The sequence below is a fragment of the Equus przewalskii genome, chromosome 6, assembly GCF_037783145.1.
Source record: "Equus przewalskii isolate Varuska chromosome 6, EquPr2, whole genome shotgun sequence".
NCBI lineage: Eukaryota > Metazoa > Chordata > Mammalia > Perissodactyla > Equidae > Equus > Equus przewalskii.
In genome coordinates, this window is record NC_091836.1 from 54,373,674 (window position 1) to 54,394,776 (window position 21,103).

A 21,103-nucleotide genomic window follows, 5' to 3' on the forward strand; every position below is an offset into this window, starting at 1 on the left:
AGTAAATGATTGCCCTTGTGATTAACTTCTTAAAGAACTTCTTTTAAACTTTTCCACAAAATCTTCTGGATGTGAATGAATACTACAGCCTGGGAGATTTACGGAAACACGGCCTGTTCCTTCCCTCTCAAGTCAGTCTGTCAGCAGCATTTACTGACTAGCCACTGTCTGCAGAACTCACTAATATTTCAGTTTGGCAAAAATATGGAGTCACTATCTAACTGTAGTAATTCCTCACTGAAATAAAAAGGCAAAATGAAGGCAACCCTGCTGTGAAAAGACCAAATTTACTATTACTTACAAAATTTAAGGGCTCTGTACTTCTGAAGACTAAGATGTGTGCCCTGAATGGTCAATGATTCTGCTAGGAGAGCAAATTAGCAGTTAGTCCTACCATTATGTTGAGAATGTGCTTGTCCTGGGCCTCATGGTCCAGTCTCTCAGCAGTGTAGAGCACGCCAGTGCTGGGGTCAATCCGGAATTTTCTCATGCTGACGGAGTCGATGCTGCTGTGGACAGTATAGCTCAGCTTGTGCTTCTCGTCTCTATCTGTGGCTTCAATCTGCAAGATCTCTGTATCTGGAAGCACATCCTCGGAAATTGTCACATCGTAATTTGGCTGAGAGAATTCTGGGCCATTATCATTATTATCCAGCACTTTGATGAATACCTATAGTTAAAAAAAGACAAGAGTGATGACTAATGCCAATTCACTCATTGCTAATAAAAGAGGCTACCTCCTTCTTTCCTCCCTCCAAGTCTATGGATCCTAGCTTCTAGCAGCTATCTCAATATGTAGGAAGATCTTGTATGGAAACACTCTTTAATTAGAAGCTGACCATAAACCAGTAGTTCACATTAGCAGGAACATAAACTACGAGCTGATCAACATTCTCACTATTAATTGAACAGGTGAGATGGCCCCAGGAGGTGATAATTCAACACGACTATTTGAGGCACAATGTAGGAGATCACAAGGTGACTTTAGTTTGTTAAATTCCTATTATCTTAAATTCTTGTTATGGGCTCCTTATAGTGGACTCAATGTGGAGGCAGTGACAGGACGGGAGGAGTAAAAAAGAGGCAGAGGAAAGGGAGGACTGAACACGGAGGCAGCGTCCTCAGAGCAATCAGAGCTTCTCAACCGCAGTGTCCACACATGGCGGCTCTCCTTCAGATGGGAGGTGGCTAGCAAAGAACGTGGTACTGACGACAGCTAAAACACGAAGTCCCAAGTTGTTTTCTTTTATAAAGCGTTTTGTTATAAATATTTTCAGGCAGATATAAAAGTAATAGTTTAATGAACCCTCACATATTCATCACTCAGCTTTGACAATGATCAACTGATGGCTAATCTTGTTTCATCTATATATCCATTCATCCCTGTCTGCTCCCCCATATTATTTTGAAGCAAATCTAGCCATCATATAAGTTCAATATATATCTCTAAAAGATAGATACACACACACACACACACATACACACAATACCATTATTACATCTAAACAGAGAAAACAGTAATTCCTTAATATCATTAAATATTCAGTTAGCATTCATATTTCCATAATTTTAACATATTATGTATGTTCATATACATATGTGTATATATATTTCATAAAATAAAAAAATTTCATGATTATGATAAATATAATTACATTTTAATCAGGATAGGCAAATAAGATCCAAACATTGCATTTGGTTGATATGTCCTTTAATTACCTTTTAATTTATAAGTTCTCCCTCTCTCTTTTTCTATTTCCTTGCAATTTTTATGTTGTTATTTTTGGTACTGAACACACTGACTCATTTTCTCTTTAACTCCCACAGTCTGAATTTTCCTTACTGCCTCCCTGTGGTTTTGTTCTATATGTCTCTCTGTCCCCTGTATTTCTTATAAATTTGTAGTTTGATCTAGGAACCCTGATAAGACTCAACCTCAGTTTTCCTTTTTTTTTTTTTTGGATCTGACAAAAATCCTTCAAGGGTAATATAGTATACTTCCATCTGGAGATACATAATATCTGGTTCTTTCTCTTGTTCTGTGATACTAGCAATCATTATGATAATTACACAGATAACATTAATTCATTAAAAATTGCTAAATGGTAATGTTTTAATTACATGATTTCTTCCTCACTTATTAGCTAGAGGAATTCTGAAAAGAAACTTCAATTATTTGGTTACTCTGAAGTACACTTGACGTAGGAAAGGCCACATAAACACTTAATTCTTTATCATTTCAAAACAATGAGCTGGTTCTCCAGCTCCTCTCAAAGTGATCACTGAGGTGTTTTTGTCAAGCATGATTATGAGCTCATGAATTTAATCACATCTGTCCATTCCAGGTACTATACTTATTATACTTATTGGCGCACAAGTGACCCTTCCTTGGCCAGTGGGAGCCTCTTTAAATTGGCTCTTGAGATGTTGCAACACAATCCTTGTAGTCTTTGATAGTTTCGTTGCTTTCTAATAATTGCTATTGGTAATTTTTTCCATGGTAACCTTGTACATTTTCTTCCGCATCCCTGAATTATCCATTTCTCCAAAAAGTGTTGGTTTCTTTCTAGTTAGAAATGGCATTTAGAGACCATGGTCTCGTGTTAGAAAAGTTCATTGCTGTGGGATTTGATGCTGTGTCTAGGTTTTTTCAGTGGACATAGTCTGCAAAGTTTATCGTTGTTAATAATTTTTTCATGAGTTTCTACTGATACTTTCAATTCAAAATTATGGCTTCAAGGTTTTTACTTAATCTCATTCTTTTTACATCTGTATCTCCTTTCTTCCATACTGAAATTTCTGATGCTTAATGACATCATAATTATTCATTGTTTAATCTGAACAATGCACAAAAGTCTCAAAATAACAACACCAACATTGTTACTATATTTACATTACAATTATAATCATTGAAAACAATTTAATATTATTTTGCAGTTCTTTTTGTCCCCCACTAGGGATAGATAGTCAAATTAGTATGTTTAAAGTCACTCAGAATAGCTCTTCTTTGTGTAGATATGCTACCAATTGGATATACATATAGGTTCATTTGCTTCCATTTACTTTCAAAGTTTAGACTTGCTTTTTTTTTGGTGAGGAAGATTGGCCCTGAGCTAACATCTGTTGCCAATCTTCCTCTTTCTTTTTGCTTGAGGAAGATTGCCATTGAGCTAACATCTGTGCCAGTCTTTCTCTATTTTGTATACGGGACACTGCCACAGCATGGCTTGATGAGTGGTATGTAGGTCTGTGCCTAGGATCCAAACCCGTGAACCCTGGGCCGCTAAAGTGGAGTGTGCGAACTTAACCACTATGCCACTGGGCTGGCCCCATGATTTGCTTTTTTTAACATTTAATCTTGTTTTATATTATATGTAAAAGTACCATTGTCAAATTTACAAGAAAGTTATAGTCAAAGACGTTTAGCTTCTATATCTTTCTGCTTCACTCTATTCCCTCCTTCTCCCATAGGTAATCATTTTTTTAATTTATGTTATGTTTTACCCATCTATTTTGTTAATATAAACATATTGTATACATTTTCCCCCAACATGCTATTACACTTAACATTACATCAGTTATTCTCAAGTGGGGACGACTTTGTCCCCCAAGGGAGATTTGGCAATGTCTGGAGACATTTTTGGTTGTAACAACTGGGGAAGTGGGTATTTCTGGAATCTAGTGGGCAAAGGGTAGGGATGCTGCTAAACATCCTACTACACACAGGACTAGGCCCCTGCAACAGAGAACTATCTGACTTAAAATGTCAATAGTGTGGCTGTTGAGAAACCCTGCATTATATCCTGAAGACCTCTCCACAGCAGTATAGAGATAGACTCCCGTTGGGTAGACATATCATGGTTAATTCAACGGGTCCTCTTCAATGTTCATTTAAGATGCTTCCTATTTCTGCTCTTAGAGTGTGCAATGAAGAGTCTTCTGCCCACGTCTTTTCATGTTTTTGCTACCATAACTTTGGGTCCCTAGAATTGAGACTGCTGGATCAAAGGATAAGTGCTTATATAGTTTTGTTAGATATTTCTATATTCCCCTCCACAAAAGTTTCATCATTTTTCATTCCTGTAGCAATACATAAGAATGACTGTCTTCCCACAGCCTTGCCAACAGAGTATGTAGTAAAATTTTTGGATTCTTGGCCAGTCTCATAGATGAGAAATGGCTTCCCAGTATAATTTTAGTTTGCCTTTCTATGAGTGAGGTTGAGCATCTTTTCAAATGTTTAAGAGCCATTTGCATTTCTTTTTCTGTTACAACTATTTATATCAGCTCATTGGGTTAGATGGCCTTTTCCTTCTTTATTTTTGGAAGTATGGTGATATAAATTGCAAATATGTTTTAAATTTTGTCATTTATCTTTATTTTGCTCATGGTGATTCTTTGCCATGCAAAAGTTTTTATTTTTGTTTTCATGTCATTGAATACATCAATCTTTTCCTTATTGTTTTTGGATGTTGTCATAGTTTAGAACATTTTCTATACTTTTGAACTATAGGTAAACATACTCATTTTTTTAAAATAACACGTTTCCTTTTCTTGAACTTACATCTCTAATACATTTGGAATTTTTCCTGGTATATTATGTGAGGACTGGATCCAGTTCTATTTTTTTTCCACACGGCTCTTGCATTTACTTCAATGACAATTTTTAGAAGACTATCACTTTCTCATTGATTTGAGAAGTGACTTTTATAGTGTACTAAATTTACATATGCAATTAGTATATTTCTAGCTTTTCTATTTTATTCCATTGGTTTATCTGTATTTTCATGCACCAATTTCAAAAGGTTTAATTATAGAGATTTTATAGTATGTTTTAACTGTTGGGAAAAGCTAGGTTCTCTCTTTGTTCTTTTTCAGAGTTTTTCTGGCTATTTTTGATTATTGTTCTTCCAAATGAACTTTATAATCAACCAGTATAACACCTGACAAAAACTGGATAGCATTTAAATTGGTATTATGTTAAAAGTATAAGTTCATTAAGGAGAACGAATTTCTTTATGATGGAGTCTCCTATCCAAAAACATGGTTTGTCTTGTTTCATTTGTTTGAATCTACTGTTTTGTTTTTCAGGAATGTTCCAGTTTTCCTCAAATAGGTTTTGAATGCTTTTTAAAAAGAATTATTTTATTGAGGTCACATTGGTTTATAACATTGTGTAAATTTCGGGTGTATATCATTATATTTTGGCTTCTGTGTAGACTCTCTCGTGTTCACCACCAAAAGTCTAGTTTCCATCCATCACTATACAAATGTGCTTCTTTACCCCTTTTACTTTCTCTCCACCATCTTCCCCTCCGGTAACCACCAATCTGATCTCTGTATCTATGTGTTTGTTTGTTTATCTTCCACATGAGTGAAGTCATACAGATTTGGCTTTCTCTGCCTGACTTATTTCGCTTAGCATAATACACTCAAGGTCCATCCATGCTGTTGCAAATGGCATGATTTCATCCTTTTTATGGCTGAGTAGTATTCCAGTGGATACACATGCCACATCTTCTTTATCCATTCATCCATTGATGGGAACTTGGGTTGCTTCCAAGTCTTGGCTACTGTGAATGCTTTTTAAAGTTTATACATGTGCTACCCTAAAGGGGGTTTTCTTTTTCATTATATCTTTTCACTGGTTGCTTTTTTTTTTGGTTATATATGCAGGCTATTGATTTTTGTATGCTAAATTTATAACCTGGAACTTTATTAAATTTTTCTATCATTTGCAGTAGTTTTTCCATTCACTCTTTTGAGCTTTTCAGATATATAATTATACTATATGCAAATAGAGATCATTTTACCCTTTTCTTAACAATTCTTATAACACAAATTGCTTTATCTATCTAACTGCATTGGCTAATACAGCACGACGTTAAATAGCTGTGGAAATGGTGATATTCTTGTCTTACTCCTAATAGGAAAGCCTTTAGTGATTCTCCATTAAATAATATGTAGGCATTTGGCTGTATTCTAGAAAATTATTACTTTTGAAAATAAATTTAGTCAGACCATGGGTGTTCTTATAAATAGCTGTACTGTTCCTCACTTTGGTACAGATGTATTTTTTTGAGTGAGAGAAAAAGGGCGGTGCTATGACCTCTGTGCCAGGAAGACTTGCCCATGGGAGTGAGCCTGACATGGGGACAAGCTTTGCCTGTCATTTGTGGTAGAAAAAGGGTGAGAAGTGTGCCTATAGAATTTTGAGTATTGTTTTTATCTGCACTGTATTTGGAAAGCCATACTAGATTCTTTGAATGTCAATTCTTTCCTTTAAAAAGTTCAAGTTAACTTAGTCAAGATGCTAAAATATTTGTGTTCACAGAAGCAGTTATATTAATGGGATAAAAAGCCTTTCCGGCCAGCAAGCCTGCCCTGACCTTCGTGAAGTTTCAAAGTTGACGTGCTCTTGAAAAGCTTGCCTCTTTCTGCTTGCTTTGTCCTGAGCCTAATCTACAGTCAGAACAAGTGTTTCTCTGTAAAAGACTTCCTTCTCCTCATTTGCTTTTTATTTCCCACAGTTGGGGCCATTTGTGAGCTCCTGAACTAACAAACAAAGTAAAGTAACTCAAAGATGTTGTGTTCAAAATGGTAATTGAAAGGCCTAAAGAAGTACAATGGAATCAAAGCAGGAGGAAACCTGAATGTAGGAAGTCTCTTCAGAGCTGGTTTCAATGCTGCCCACCACAAACACTTTGGGTTTTGCAGGCTCGTCGAAGCTACGTCTGGGCAGATGCCAAGCTTGGCTTTACAAAGGCTCATGCATGAAGTGTCCATGGGGTAAGCTGTGGGGTGAGGCCTCTGTCTTTTATTAGAACCAATTAAGTCCTAAATTACTGAAATTCTGTTCTGCCTCTGCTGGCGTTTCAAAACCATATTTAAAACTTTCTATAGTTGTGGTTTCAAGGGTGACGCCCCCTTGTATTCTTCCCAAGCTTACAAGTTTTGCGTTTGAACGTATCAGTAGAGAAATCATGTTAGCTTGTGCTTTTTTACAGTTTATAAACCTGTATAATATTCGTTTCTTAAACTTTATTATCTCTAGTTTACCAGTGGGGAAAATGAGAATCAGAGAAGTTAAGGGTGTGCCCCAAGTCACAACGGCAAGGCCAGACTCAAACCTAGGTCTTATGGAGTCAAATTCTGTATTCATTCTATATACTATTTCCATGTGCACTTAAATTATAGACACATGAATTATAAATGTATATAACACATATGCAAACAAATATTATGTACCTTGCTATACAGAAGTCCTTATTTACAAAATAGATAACTGACATGACTGTTCTCATTTCAGGAAAATTAACCATGGGATTATTCTAAATCGAAAGGTCCCTGCTACCTTTAAAACTGGAATCCATTTTCAAAAACACATTTACTCATAAGTTGTCAGACACAGATCTATTACATACAGTGACATTTTGTCATTATTATTTTTTTAACAGAAAGTCTCACATTAGAGTTGGCTGGCTGCTTTATTTTATCTATATGTAATTGCACTTGTTTCAGCATTTTGCTCATCTAAGTATACAAGGAAGTTTTGGGCCACTGTCTTTGTTTCATCTCCTAAGAGGGAGATGATGCTAAAGCAGATGAAAGAAAACCCTTGATGACGGAAGTGTCCCTTGGGAGTATCTTGATCTAGGGAATCATGGAGCAGCTTTAGCAAAAGTGATTTCCTACCCTCCCCCAACCCCTACCTTTTAAGCAGGAGCAAGGTGGAGGGAAAGGATAAGACAAAGTCCAATTTTTAAGATAAAGTCTACTTTTTAAAGAAGGAGGCCAGTTAGGAACTCCTAACACATCGCTGAGAGACACAAGAGGAATGGAATCCTCATGGCTATGGAGATGAAGGCTAACCTTAGGAATGCAGGTCACACATCTCCCAGCCCAGAGAGTACAGACCATCAGGCGGAAAGACTTTGTGGCCAATCTCAGTTAGCTGCCTTTTTAAGAATTTTGGAGATTATCTGAAAGAGATTTTTAATCTCGGGTTTGTCCATGGAACATACAAATACAAGCTGATTTTCATATCTTTATAAATCAAACCAGGGCTTGAATAAGAAAAGCATATTAAAATCACAAAAGCATATATCATGAGTCCCTGAATCAAATCAATGTAATTTTTAGATTATTCTTTGGGCATGAATATGTCTGCTGTCTTTCATGAATAACAATAAAAGCCACACACATAATATTTTATACTTATCAGGTGTGTTATTCCAATTTTAAATTGAGAATGAGACTGTAATAATAAAACCTGCATGTGTCCAGCATGTCACAGATCTCAAGGACCTTCTCAATTATTTTATTCTTACGACAACTCACGAGGTGTATAAGGTGTTAGCCCCATTAGGCAGAAGAAACTGAGTTTTACACGGAGGGAGATAACTTCTGTGGCAACACCGACAACAACTGGATAAGTGCCAACTTGGACTTGAGTCATCTGATTCTGGGTCAGTGCTCCTTCTGCTACACCAAATGCTTTCCATAATGAATTAAACTGTGTATTTTGTATATATAGATGTGTAGGAGAAAGTACTTGAGATGCTATATGATTTTGAGAAGGAAGAAGTGGGTTTGTACTTCTTTACCTGTGCACACCTAGGGCAGCCACTTAACTAGTTTGTGCCGCAGTTTCTCACTGGAAAAATGAGCGTAATGGTAACACTTGATTTAACTACTCCCTACTCCCAGGGTATCAGGGAAATGAAGCTTAAAAATGAAGATTGTTGTCTTATTATGCAAATATCGTGTTATATATTACTATGCATTTTCATCCATTGATCCTTTGGAAGAGCTATGCTCTAGATTCGCTTAAATTTGCTATGAAGATGCAGCAGCTCATACTGGTTTGGCAGATGTATGGAAAAAGTTGTTAAAATTCATAATTTCTCATCCTTGGTAATGTGTGCCTCTGTTCCATAAGCTCAGTGGGTTGAAGTGAGGTCTGTGAGGAGACTGGGGTATTTTGCTCTCTCCCCAGCACGTATGGCTGGCTATGAGACATTCTAATGGCCACAGGTGGCATCACGTTCCCCAGGCAGCTATTTTAAAAAGTGTCGCCCTCATAACTAGTAGAGCCAGATGAGTTTCTCTTCCTGCTTTAGAATAGGTAGCAAAGCTTTCATCTTGCCTTTGAAAGGCAGCACAGTATAGTGGTTGAGAGGGCAAGCTCTGGAACCCAGCTGTGTGTGTCTGCACCCTGATCTACCCACGTTTCTTAACCTCGCTTTGCCTCAGTTTCCTTATCTGTAAAATGGAGATGACAACAGGAGATTAGTTTCCTATTTGTACCACATCAAATTACACAAACTTAGCAGTTTAAAGCAACACTCATTTATTATCTCCTAGTTCTGAGCATGGTGTGGCTTGGAGTCTCACAGGCCTGAAATCAAGGGGTTGGAAGTGATGTGCTCCTTTCTGGAAGCTCTGGGGATGAATCAGCTCCAAGTTCTTTCAGACTGTTGGTCGAATTCAGTTGAGCTTCTAGGCCTGAGGTCCCTGTTTCCTTGCTGGCAGTCAGCAGCAGCCTATCTCATCTCCTTAAGGCCACTCGCCTGACTTGTCATGTCGCCCCCTCCATACTCAACTAAGCGATGATGTTTCAAATCCTCTCACATTTGGAATCTCTGACTTTTTCTTTTGTTGCATCTCTTCCGACTCCAGCTAGAGAAAACTTATCTGCTTATGGCCTCATGTGATTAGATTGGGCCCACCTGGATAATCCCTCTCCCTATCTTAAGATCTGTAATCTTAATTACACCTGCAAAGTCCCTTCTGCCATGTACCATATCATAATCACAAATTCTGAAGACTAGGACATCTTTGAAGCAGGGCTGGGGGGGAGGTATTCTGCCTCATAGAGGAATTGTGAGAGTTAAATGAGTTTTGTTTTTGTTTTTTTTTAAAGATTGGCACCTGAGCTAACAACTGTTACCAATCTTTTTTTTTAATTGCTTTTTTCTCCCCAAATCTCCCCTGTACATAGTTGTATATTTTAGTTGTGGGTCCTTCTAGTTGTGGCATGTGGGATGCCGTCTCAACTTGGCCTGATGGGCAGTGCCATGTCCACGCCCAGGATCCGAACCAGTGAAACCCTGGGCCAATGAAACGGAGCATGCGAATTTCACCACTTGGCCATGGGGCCAGCCCCCTAAATGAGTTTGTTTTTGAATATCATATAAACACTTGGATTTTTATCTATTTCATGTGTTTCAATCCATTACAGTCATTTTCCTTTTCTTTTTTTTTGAGGAAGATTAGCTCTGTGCTAACATCTGCCACCAATCCTCCTCTTTCTGCTGAGGAAGATTGGCCCTGAGCTAACGTCCGTGCCCATCTTCTTCTACTTTATATGTGGGATGGCTGCCACAGCATGGCTTGATAAGCGGTGTGTAGGTCTACGCCTGGGATCTGAACTCTCGAACCCTGGGCCGCTGAAGCAGAGGGGGTGAACTTAACTGCTACACCACCGGGCTGGCCACAGTCATCCTTTTTGATGCTCAAATTATTCCATCTTTGATCAGTGAAAGACAGTTCAAGTTGCCTCTTGTCACCTTTTAACATGATTTCACTAGCCTTTTCTGGCAGGCTAAGATGCCCAGCCCATATCCTGCCCCGAATCTGAAATCAGCTATTTCTACAAGGAATGCTAGTTCCTTTCCACGGGAAATTGTTTGTAAAGACCACAGCCTGGGCACGAGGGTAGAATCCCTCTTAAAATAGATTCGTAGTACTCCTGTATGTTTGGACAGTAACTTCATTCCTCATGGCATCTCATTATTCCTGCTCTGTATAGTCCTCTGTTTCCACCTGGATATTCCCCCTTCCCTCTCACAACAGCTAGTGCTCTGTGATTCCTCATCGCTCCTCTGACTAGACAGCACCGCTTTCTTACTCCTTCATCCTTCTCTTCTAAGCCAGACACCCTTGCTCAACTCTTGGTTTCTAAGACATCAAAGTGGGGAATACATCCATAATGCTGAAGAATAGTGGTACTCTTTTTTTCACAGACTATTTCTATTTTTCATTTCTTGAAAGGAGTTAACCTCCTGTTTGCTATCCAGGGCTTTGGTAGACAAACTTAGTCTCTTTCTTAACCCAGAACAATAGTGCTTTGAAACACCATGGAAACAGCCAGCCCAGTCACCAGAGCAGGGAAGCTTTATAAAACCAACAATCCTCTCAGATGTATGTGTTTCCTGGAAAGCATGGATGGTTCCATGTTGAAATTTTTAGCTAGAGTTTCCGAATAATAAAAACGTCTTGAGGAATTAATTTATCTTAATCATTTTTAAGCCACATACCCATTTGAACACCTGATGAAAACTAAGGATCTATTCTCTAAAAAAATATACATACACACCATAATTTATCAACAATTTTATGAGGACAATTTTCTGAGGACTTCCCAAGGCCTCAAACTATCTTGGAGAGTTTAAGTTGTTTGCACAACTGGGTCCTATTTGCACTGGGTTGTTGGAGGCAGCAGGATTTGGAGTGGGGCAGGGGTCTGGACAGGAAGGAACACAGCTGGCACCAGGATGCCAGTTTTAAAACTCTCCACTCAACATTATTCATTCTGTGTTTTAGAGTAATGCTATTTCTGGTGCCAGTCATGAGCTATTTCTTACCATTTCAGGACACTATACATGTAGAAATTGGGAGTAAGCTTTTAAAAACTTGGGATAATTCTTGGAATATAGAAAGCACTCAAAAACGTTGGCTGGTTTTAGGTGAAGAGAAGATTTTCAAAGAGCCATCAAAGGTGGCCATCTTGGGGGGAGCATCAGGAACTAGAAAAAGCCCAGTAACGTATCTTGGTTCTGGTGTGCTCACCAAGCCCTTCTGGTTTGATCTGCATTGAGGGTGCCTTAATGGATCATGTTATACTTTGCACTGCTGGACAAGTCAGAAAGTACCCAGAATAGTCCTCCACTAAAGGCCTGGGATGCAGCACTGGATCATCCCATTCATCAGAGCTTTTACTTCTCACAAGAACTTGTGAGGCAGCCCCCATGATACAAATGCTCAAAGAGGCTAAGTGATGACAGTAATAATAACATTAGCAGTAGCTGGTATTTCTGGAGATCTTACTATGTTTAGTCCTCAAGCTAGTACTCTGTATATAGAAACTCATGTAATCCTTACATCAACTCTAATGATTTAGATATTGGTACCCCAATTTTACAGATAAGGGGACTGGGGTGCAGAGAAATTTAGTGACCTGCATGTGCTGGAGGTGACTCAGCTAGTAAGTGGCGGAATTGGGATCGGGACATGGATTTATCTGCTGCAAAGCCCATGCTGTCAGTACTATGCTATACTATATAAAGTACAATGATATCCTTCATAAAATCAACAACTATTTTATGCAGAGGCCCTTGTCCATCTTGCCAGGAGGTTTGTGTAAATGTCGGGATGCTTTGCTTTTGCATTTAATTTATCTAAATCTTTATAACTTGAAATCCACAGAACATTTTTACATTCTGTACTCACACTAGGGAATCTCAGTAAAGAAGAGGATGTTTATTCGTCACCGGATAGAGTAGCTCTGAGGCACAAGAATCCTATGAGAGTTGGGAGAACAGGACAAAACTGAGGATGAAGGCAAGGTTTTCATGTCAACACAGAGATCCCTGAGGCTCTGATTTATTTGACATTTGTGAAGTAAAATTCGACATGTTGTTTATGGCTGATTTGAAGCCTGTGTCATACCACATTTTATGATTCCAAATGAACAAAGCAGAGAATAGTTCCCAAAGGAAAACTGAACAGGTGTTTTTGGGAGATAGGACATCTATTTAGTTATACGGTGAAGGGTATCTGTTTGATGGTGAAATCATTAAGTGGCCTAGGGTCATGGGTTGGAGCATTCCTTATTGGTTTCTAAAAGAAATCTAGAATACTTTTTCTTCCCAAAACATCTTTTGGTAAAAATGTCTTTGACACTGAGGGCATTGACTAATTCAGAGAAATGCTCCTGGCCCTCTACCTGGATTGGCAGACGCTGGTGGGGTATTCAGGCCCAAACATAGCCCCATAGTCAGAGAGATGGTTTTCTGATGGTAATAACAATGGCAGGCAAGTTTATACTCTGGAAACTCTTAGGTCTCACATCTTGAGGGGTCATGGTCCTAGAGACCAGAGTGACTTGGAAGCTTTTGACAAGAAAATCTCTTGATACCCTTTATTAACCTCCTTATCTTGGCCTTGCTAAGGGGAACCTTCAACTTCACCCCAATTCTCAAACTCTTTTGGAACTGCTCTGGAGACAAGTCTAACTGTACATTAGTCTGAAGGAAAATCAACAAAAGCGGGACTCGAACAATGTGTACATTCAAAGTCTTGTAACATATGCTTCCATATTAATTTTCAAAAAGTGGGTGCGTATCAGTCATCTGGTTTTAAAACTCTGAATTGCTGTGACCTCAGGGATCTTTTACAGCTCCTAGCACATGGTATGAACTCAAGAAATATTTATGAAATAAATGCTGTTAAATGATTTCTCATCTGGTCCTAATGAAATCTGAAAATAAAAGTTTCATTGATAATTTTTTTCGGTTAACACAAATCAGTTGTGTGCTTTGAGGATCCAGTGTTCCTGCCACATAGGCCCTGTTGAATATGTAGTAACTACTATTCATTTCCCCATTCTGAAAATATTTAATGTGTATCTATAACATTCTGGGCACACTGAATTACCATTTAATTCAACTGTTATTAAAACCCTAGAGAAAAGTATGGAAATGAATACAGTTCCATGCTTTATTTGTATTTTATTCAAATATGTCTTGTGTTTTTAAGTGGTGCTAAAAAGTTGAGAATGGATATGCCAAGACATGGCTAATTTAAAAAGCCTAATTTAAATTCCAATTTAAAGTGAATGAGTACTAAAGTCTTAGCAATTCTGCAAGTGGGTTGTTTTGTATTAGTCTTTGGGGTTGCTTTTAGATTGCGTGATTCTCATAGGATCTCAACTCTGGGGGCCTTTCCAGTTGTCTGTCTTTTAGTCTTGAAAATACTCTGAAGCAGTATGGATTTCGGTAGGGTGACCATACAATTTATTGTCCTAACTGGGGCAATTTGGGGAGTGAATGGGATACTATTAATAATTATACCAGTGCAATAGGTGAAAATGGGATTCTCTCAGGCAAATGGGATCGTATGGGCCTTCTAGGAAATGACATGGGTTGAAGGATCGGGAGTTGTCACACACTGCCTGCCTGATCATACACACGTTACTTCCCCTTTCTGGATTTCGGTTTATTTGAATAAAAAGCAAAAGGGGTGTACTAAAACAAACCCTATTGTTTCCTTAAAATTTCGCCATTCTATGATTACAAACAGACTCAGAGGGAAGAGTCTCATATTTTTTGAACAGCTTCAAACTAAGAGGCAGCTGGGCAGATAAGCACATGAAATACCCTCTTTCCCCTTTTTAAAACAATATAGTTACAAAAGCTTACATCATATTTTAAATAAATCACACTTGCTTACTTCAGGGTTGGCAAAAATTTCATCTTCACTACCTCAACCATTGTGTTGAGAAGGATTCTGAGGATACATCTGGGCTCAGCCAAGGAAAAGGACCTTGATCAATTAGTGATGGCTTCTGGTCATGGGAATAGAAGATAGAAGCAGGGAGGATGGGAGGGGCTACAGGATGTGTGTGTGTGCCAGTCCTCTGCCATAACTGGCCTAAGATCTCTGGTGCTAAAATATAAAATAAAAAAATCTTCTCATATTTAGGGTAAATCTGCCTCATATTCATATCTAACACTGTGTTAGTCTTGCCCAGAGATTTTCTGCTCTTCCTTGCTCTCAATGTCTTTCATAAGCACTCAAGTAGCAGAGGGTAAGCAATGGTCTTCAACCCTGGCTGCATGTCAGAATCATGTAGGTTTTCTGTGAGTGGGGCCTGTGTCGCAGTGGTTTTTAACACTCTCCCAAAGCCCCCACAACTAGGGGATTCTACTGTGCAGCCAGGATAAAGAACCTCTGGCATGGAGGCTGGATGGGAGTCAAGGCACCTAGATCTCAGTCCTTGTCCTTTATGAAGGCTGGGTGACCTTGGATATATTACTTAGCTTATCTTCATTTGTGAAATGAATTTGTACTCAGGTATTTTCTAGCTCTAACTTTCTGTGACTAAGAAATGAGGAGGCGAAGAATATCACGGTGTGTTAACTCAGACAATATAGATATCCTCCTCTTTGTAAATTCAAGGAAATCTGATTTTGTTGTCAAAGAGATAAATCTGCAGTAAATGATCAGGAAACAAATACATCTCACTATTCCCTGCAAGAACAATCACAATTTCTTCAAAGAGGCAGCTGAGTTATACAATAGAGTTGAGAGAAGCCTTTTGCTAGCTTGTTCTCTCAACTGATCTTTTCTAAACACTACAAATCCAGGGACATAATTTACTACTTCCAATAAATATTTTAGTTGCTTGCATCTCTGACTTTAGCAGACGTTTTCACATTCCCCACTATTTAGTAATGTGATGTCTTACCTGAGTGACAGCAACATTTGTTCCATCGGTGACTTCCACACTCATGTTATAGACGGACCTCTGCTCCGCATCCAAAGGTTTTGCAATGACAATAGTCCCAACACCCTTCTCTGCGTCAAAAGAGCTGTCAAAATTCCCCCCTGACGATTTCACAAAAACAACGTGAAGTTAGCATATCTGAGAAGTTATTACGTGTATTGAAGCATATAGCTTTAAAGGGAGCTCTTACACAGAAATATTTTTTGACAGGCATCCCTATGGCTCAATTTTGTACATTGTAAATGGGACCTCTTTATTTTTAATTTAATTCACATTTCAAAACACAGCCTCTACAACGCATAACAAATGTCACAAAAAAGGAATGTATTGCAACGAAAATCCTCAGCACTAACGTTAGATTACTGAAGCATAAACTGATTCCATAAAATATTTAGAAAGCTGAAGGCCCTCCAACCCCTTGTGACTTCTGTGCTAGGAATCTGTAGACCCTTTTGCTTTTCCAAAGTAGGTTAAATTTGAAGTAAATAAATAATCCAATTATTATTAACAAAAATGAGTATACACTCCTAAATCTATTCCTGGATTGATGGTAAACATTTGGTTGATAGAGTTCATATTCCCTCAATTAGATGTCAGAAATAAAACTGCCAATACTAGAAAATTGAAAAAAAGAAAAAAACCCTGAATTTCATATTAAAAATTCTACATCTGCAAATTGGGATATATATAGAGAGAAATATTTTCTTTTGCTATCTTGACAGTGTGAATTATTTTTCTCCCCCAAAAGTAGAGAGTTTATGGGAGATTTACAAAATAAAATCTGAACAGAAGTAGAGGAAAATATCAGCTTATGTAACATCAGCTTATAAAACAATTAATATAAAAGTTCAGAAAACTTTACTTTTCCCCCTGAGACCAGGTATGATCCACGATGGTGAATAATGTGCTTAAGACAACACAGGCCTTGTTGAAATTACTATAGATGTTTCCATCTTTGTGAACCAAAGTGTGGTTTATGATCCTTCCCAAAATGAAAGATTCTTTTAAGAGGGAGGGAAGACAGTGGTATAAAAGCTGGAATGATTTTAATTAAACATCAGTATATGTCCAAAAGCTCTATTTATTTTAGTCTGAAATTCATGATGTCAACTAATTTTATTCTTGGACAGTAATTTTATTTAACTATGGAACACAGGGCAATGCAATTATTTAATTTCATATTTTAGAAAAGAAATCTTGGCTTCTCTTACATTCAATGTTTTTTTGCATTTTATTTTTCTGCTCAATCAGCAATACTATATACAATTTCTATGATATTACAATTATAAATGGGCAGATGAGTTAAAGCAGAGGAGAGTTTTACTTAAATTACTAGAATTTGATGTACGGTGACACAAAATAAATAATATGGTTTACTTAAAAAAAAAACCTGGTCATATATATTTCAAATACTTATTGCTTGCAGCTGTCATATACACTTAAGATAATTTAATTGCTGGAGAGAACATAATTGCCCTTGACATTTAATTAAAGTTATGGAGGTACGGGGTACCAGAGAATTGCTTGGAGATGATATATTTTTCAAAAATTTCATCTAAAAAGAGACTCATCTTCCAATTAATATCTTTAATTGATTTACTGAGGAGTGCTAAATGTTAACTCCAAAAAAAGTCTTTTGAAGAAGAGGATAAGGAGAAAAGGGAGGAAATCTGGGCTGACAGGGAACAAGCCTTAGGTCACCGTGTCTCTTTCAAAGGGAATGTTTCATGTTAATAACCACATAAAATAAAATGTAGGGCTGATTCAAGTGCTTGAAGACCCGTCCTAATGAGCAAGGAAAAATTACTTGGTATCAAGGGCTACATTCTGAAAAAACTGCCATGGAAACTTTCAAAGAAAGAACATGAAATCACCTAAGACCTGTGTAGAAGGAAAGACGAGAATGCAACTTCTCAAGTCGTATCTGGCGGCTACTAAATCATATTTTAAATCACACTTAAACTCCTCTTTAGAATGTGTTCCTAACCGAGGTGTTTACTTTCTTAAATCTGAGGATTGTCATTTTTTTGGTGGGGGTGGAAGGAGGGGAAGGACTCATCCTTCATGGTCAATTATTTTAGCAGGTGAAAATTTGCAGGTCAAGGCAAAATAGAAATTATGCAAATTATAAAACTTTGGTTGTTCCAGTTTAAAGATGAACAAAAACGAAATTTGGAGAACATGCAAGCAAAGATTTCTGGTTTTAGTTACTGTTTCAATATTGCCATCTTATACACTCTCCCTCACTTCCTGAGACTCCCATTTTCCTCGGGGCCCTATGCAGAAATACATAATCATTTCATGTGCTTAGTGGCATAACATTTACATATTTTACATATGGCATATAGATTGTGTGCTTTCTTATTAGTCATTTTTCATATCAAAAAACATTTTTGGCTACTGTTGTTATAATTTTTTGTGGTTCTCTCTTCCTACATGTGTGTGTGTATCTCCCTCATTCATTTTTACTGTTTCAAATATTCTAGACCAGGAACTTCTAAAATAGATAGACAAACAGAATGCAGATCAAGGAGTGCTTGGGAGAGCCTGTGAAGTGTCTCTCAGTCCATCGGTGTGGCTAGCAGCCTTGGATACTCACTTTGAGGGCATTTGGTCCTAGTTAAACCAATATTTCATGTAAAACAAGGTTTCCAGAATCTTCCCTGAGTTTTAAAATGAATTTCTGACAAGGGACACAGAATCTAGACCAGCAGTTCACCATCAACCCTCTCACAATTTAATAACCTACCACTTAAGCATCCCATTTCATAAACGACTCCATATCTCTCCCCCAGGGCTCATTTTTCAGGCTCCTTTTTAGCCTGAAAGGTGATTTCATTTCATAGGAAACCATGTCCAATTCATCTGGGGTGAGAATATCAAATGGAAGGAGTCCATTTTCCCTAGCAGCATTCCGTTTAAACAAGATGTGCTTCCTCAGAGCCAGTAACACAACATGCAAAGCCAGAGTATGTTGGTGCAGCAGCATTAGGCTAAACAGAAGGTGGGGAGGATGGAGGACACCGCCGAGCTGGGCTGAGTTTCAACAAAGTGGGAAATTAGAAAAGTCACAGCCTGAGCGTTGCTGCAGGGGTGTGCGGCAGAGATGGTTAAAAGCGAGGTTGTGAACAGCCCACATAACAGATAATTCATGTCAGGGACATTTCTCTGTGACCTTTTTCGGTCAAGCCCAGTGTGATAGTGTAAACACAGAGAAGAGGGGGTTGGATTTCTATTGGGTCCTAAAGTTAAACATAGCATGTTGGAATGTCCTAAAAAGTTTTAAAAATGGGACAAGAATGAAAATACTTTGCGCCAGCAGCTACTCCTGGAATGTACTGGGCAACAGAGTGTTGGGTCATGGTTTAGTCAAGTTTTTCTTTAAAGGGGGTACAAAAGCAACACCATCTCTCCATGAAGAGATCCAATGGTGAGTGTTACAAAGCTTCCTCTTTCGAGAAGCTTCCAGGCCCCTCCCCTAGCATATGATTCCATTTCACTCTATGTGTAATTATGTAAATCCAACTAAAATCTAGTAGTAACCAATGGGGGAAGTGTTATGTGAGAAGCTTCCAAAACACTGAGCTGATGGATCTCAATGAATTAAGGGAGTCGTTCGCAAGCTATTCATTCACGTTCAGTATGCATATGTAACTTAAGGAAAAATGCTAAATACCAGTTACGGTTTGATTATGAATAAATTTCTGCCTTGGAATGAAGCAAGCAGAGTACAGGGCTGAAGAGGATATTAACATGGAAGGCAGGAGACGTGGGATGGAGCTCAGGAAACAGTGTTAAGAAGGAAAATACCTTCCAGAATCTGGTTTAAAATTCATTTTCTTAAAACAATTACTATACAAAGTGTTGTTTAGGCTTTTTATTATTTTCCTAAAGTCTCTTCAGATGTGCTCCTATGGAGTGTATCATTGCCATGGAGAAAAGAGAGGCCTGTTTGGAACCAAATTAGGAATGAAGTGCAATAGGAGAAATGAAGTGTTTGATGTCAAATGAATGACTTGAGCAACAGGCACTCTGATGGAAGAACAGCTGTATTAGAAATGGTACACAGGCACGGCCTCTCTCAGGAGGGATGGGTGAGAGCTTTGTGATAAAGAAATATGGCCACTTGGTTAGAGAAGACCCAGAGATGTCCAAGCTCTAGTGAGAGAACAGGGCTGCTGCTGGTGCTATCAAAGACTTTAACTTGCCTACTTGATCTAACCTTAATAGGGACGGCTCCGTTGAGGACCAGATTCAAGAAGGACAGGTGTAAGCTTATGAGACAAAAACAGTCAAGAACCCAACGTCTGCAAGAACCTATGACAAACTAAGGGCCAAGGTAGTCTTTACGTACCCGCAACACAGAAAGCTATTTCAGCTGAAGTTGGACCTATGTGCCACCTCGCACCACCAGAGAATTATTTTCAAACAACAGCCTTTCTCTTCTCCATATGTTGGGTGAGGCAAATAAACAAAGATATTTTAAGTGCTTACCATCTACAAGGAAAGCCATTTTTCTAGTCTAAGTCAGGTGAAGAGCTAGAAAATTGGGTAGCAGGATCCCCCATCAAACTGTGCATAAAGAGGAATTGTTTGACGTGTATAATAATGGTGGTCTTTACAATACAAATATTTGCTATTGGGATAAAGATAGGGGAACTGAACTGCGAACCAGATTGTGTGCACATTAGAGAGTATGTAAATCAAGGAGCTGCTGGGTTGAAACCGTAGTCTCCTGAGAAGTGGGAAGATACGTGGGAAAACCACAAAGAATTATGGGTTATTTTTGTTCCCTTCATTTTCTTTCCCTTTTAACACAGTGAAGGAACATGCTGTATGTTGGGCTGCTTAAACACAGAACAGCTGAACTTTATTGTGTTCCTTTTAATTACAGCTTCCTTAACTTGGTTAAAAATAAGGCTTCTGTTTCTGGAAGCTGAGGAGAGTCTAGCTACGTAACATCGTAAGCAGTGGTCTCTTTGGAGGCACAAGAAAGTGATGGGTAGGTCCTTGGTTTAGGGGTCCAGACTGAGTAACAAAATCTTGCTCACCACACAGTTTTTGAGAGTTCATATTATGGTGGGATGAAAAGAAATGCAGTTAAACAAGAATTAGGTAGATCTGGAAATATGGAAATGGAGAGACTAGACTCTCTGCTTACTCAGCGAGAATTTATTGTTACAGCACTTGTAAGCTGTAGGTGCTAGGACAGGATGTTGTATGCTCTGTAACCCTGAGTGTCTGTATAGGTTTCTGAATGCACTGAGTCTATAATGGAACCAAACCCTGACTCTCCGTGGAAGAGTCATAAGAGTATTTACCTAGGCAAGACCTACACTTAAACCTGAGGCCTCACTTCAGATCCATGACGACATTACCTACCTCGTGTCTATCCTCAGCATTCAGCTAGAGTACACTGCTAAGCTGCTTAAGCATTGGGAAGCATTATTCTTCCTCTTTTCCCTCTTTGTTAGCTTGGCCAGGGAAGATGCTTAGGTAAGGAGGAAGGGAAGAGAGAGAAGAGAGTTTTGA

General features: G+C 38.3%; 1 protein-coding gene across 4 annotated transcripts in view; it reads right to left on the reverse strand.

The window, feature by feature from the left end:
* The window catches only part of FAT3 (FAT atypical cadherin 3), a 618,234-nt gene that overhangs the window by 98,621 nt on the left and 498,510 nt on the right, over nucleotides 1-21,103 (reverse strand). For all 4 annotated transcript variants that reach the window (XM_070623917.1, XM_070623915.1, XM_070623916.1 and 1 more), the window contains 2 exons: nucleotides 15,533-15,672; nucleotides 395-670 (listed from right to left, as the gene is read on the reverse strand). In XM_070623917.1, coding sequence (XP_070480018.1) covers nucleotides 395-670; nucleotides 15,533-15,672 — 416 coding nt within the window. The remainder of the gene's footprint in view (nucleotides 1-394; nucleotides 671-15,532; nucleotides 15,673-21,103) is intronic.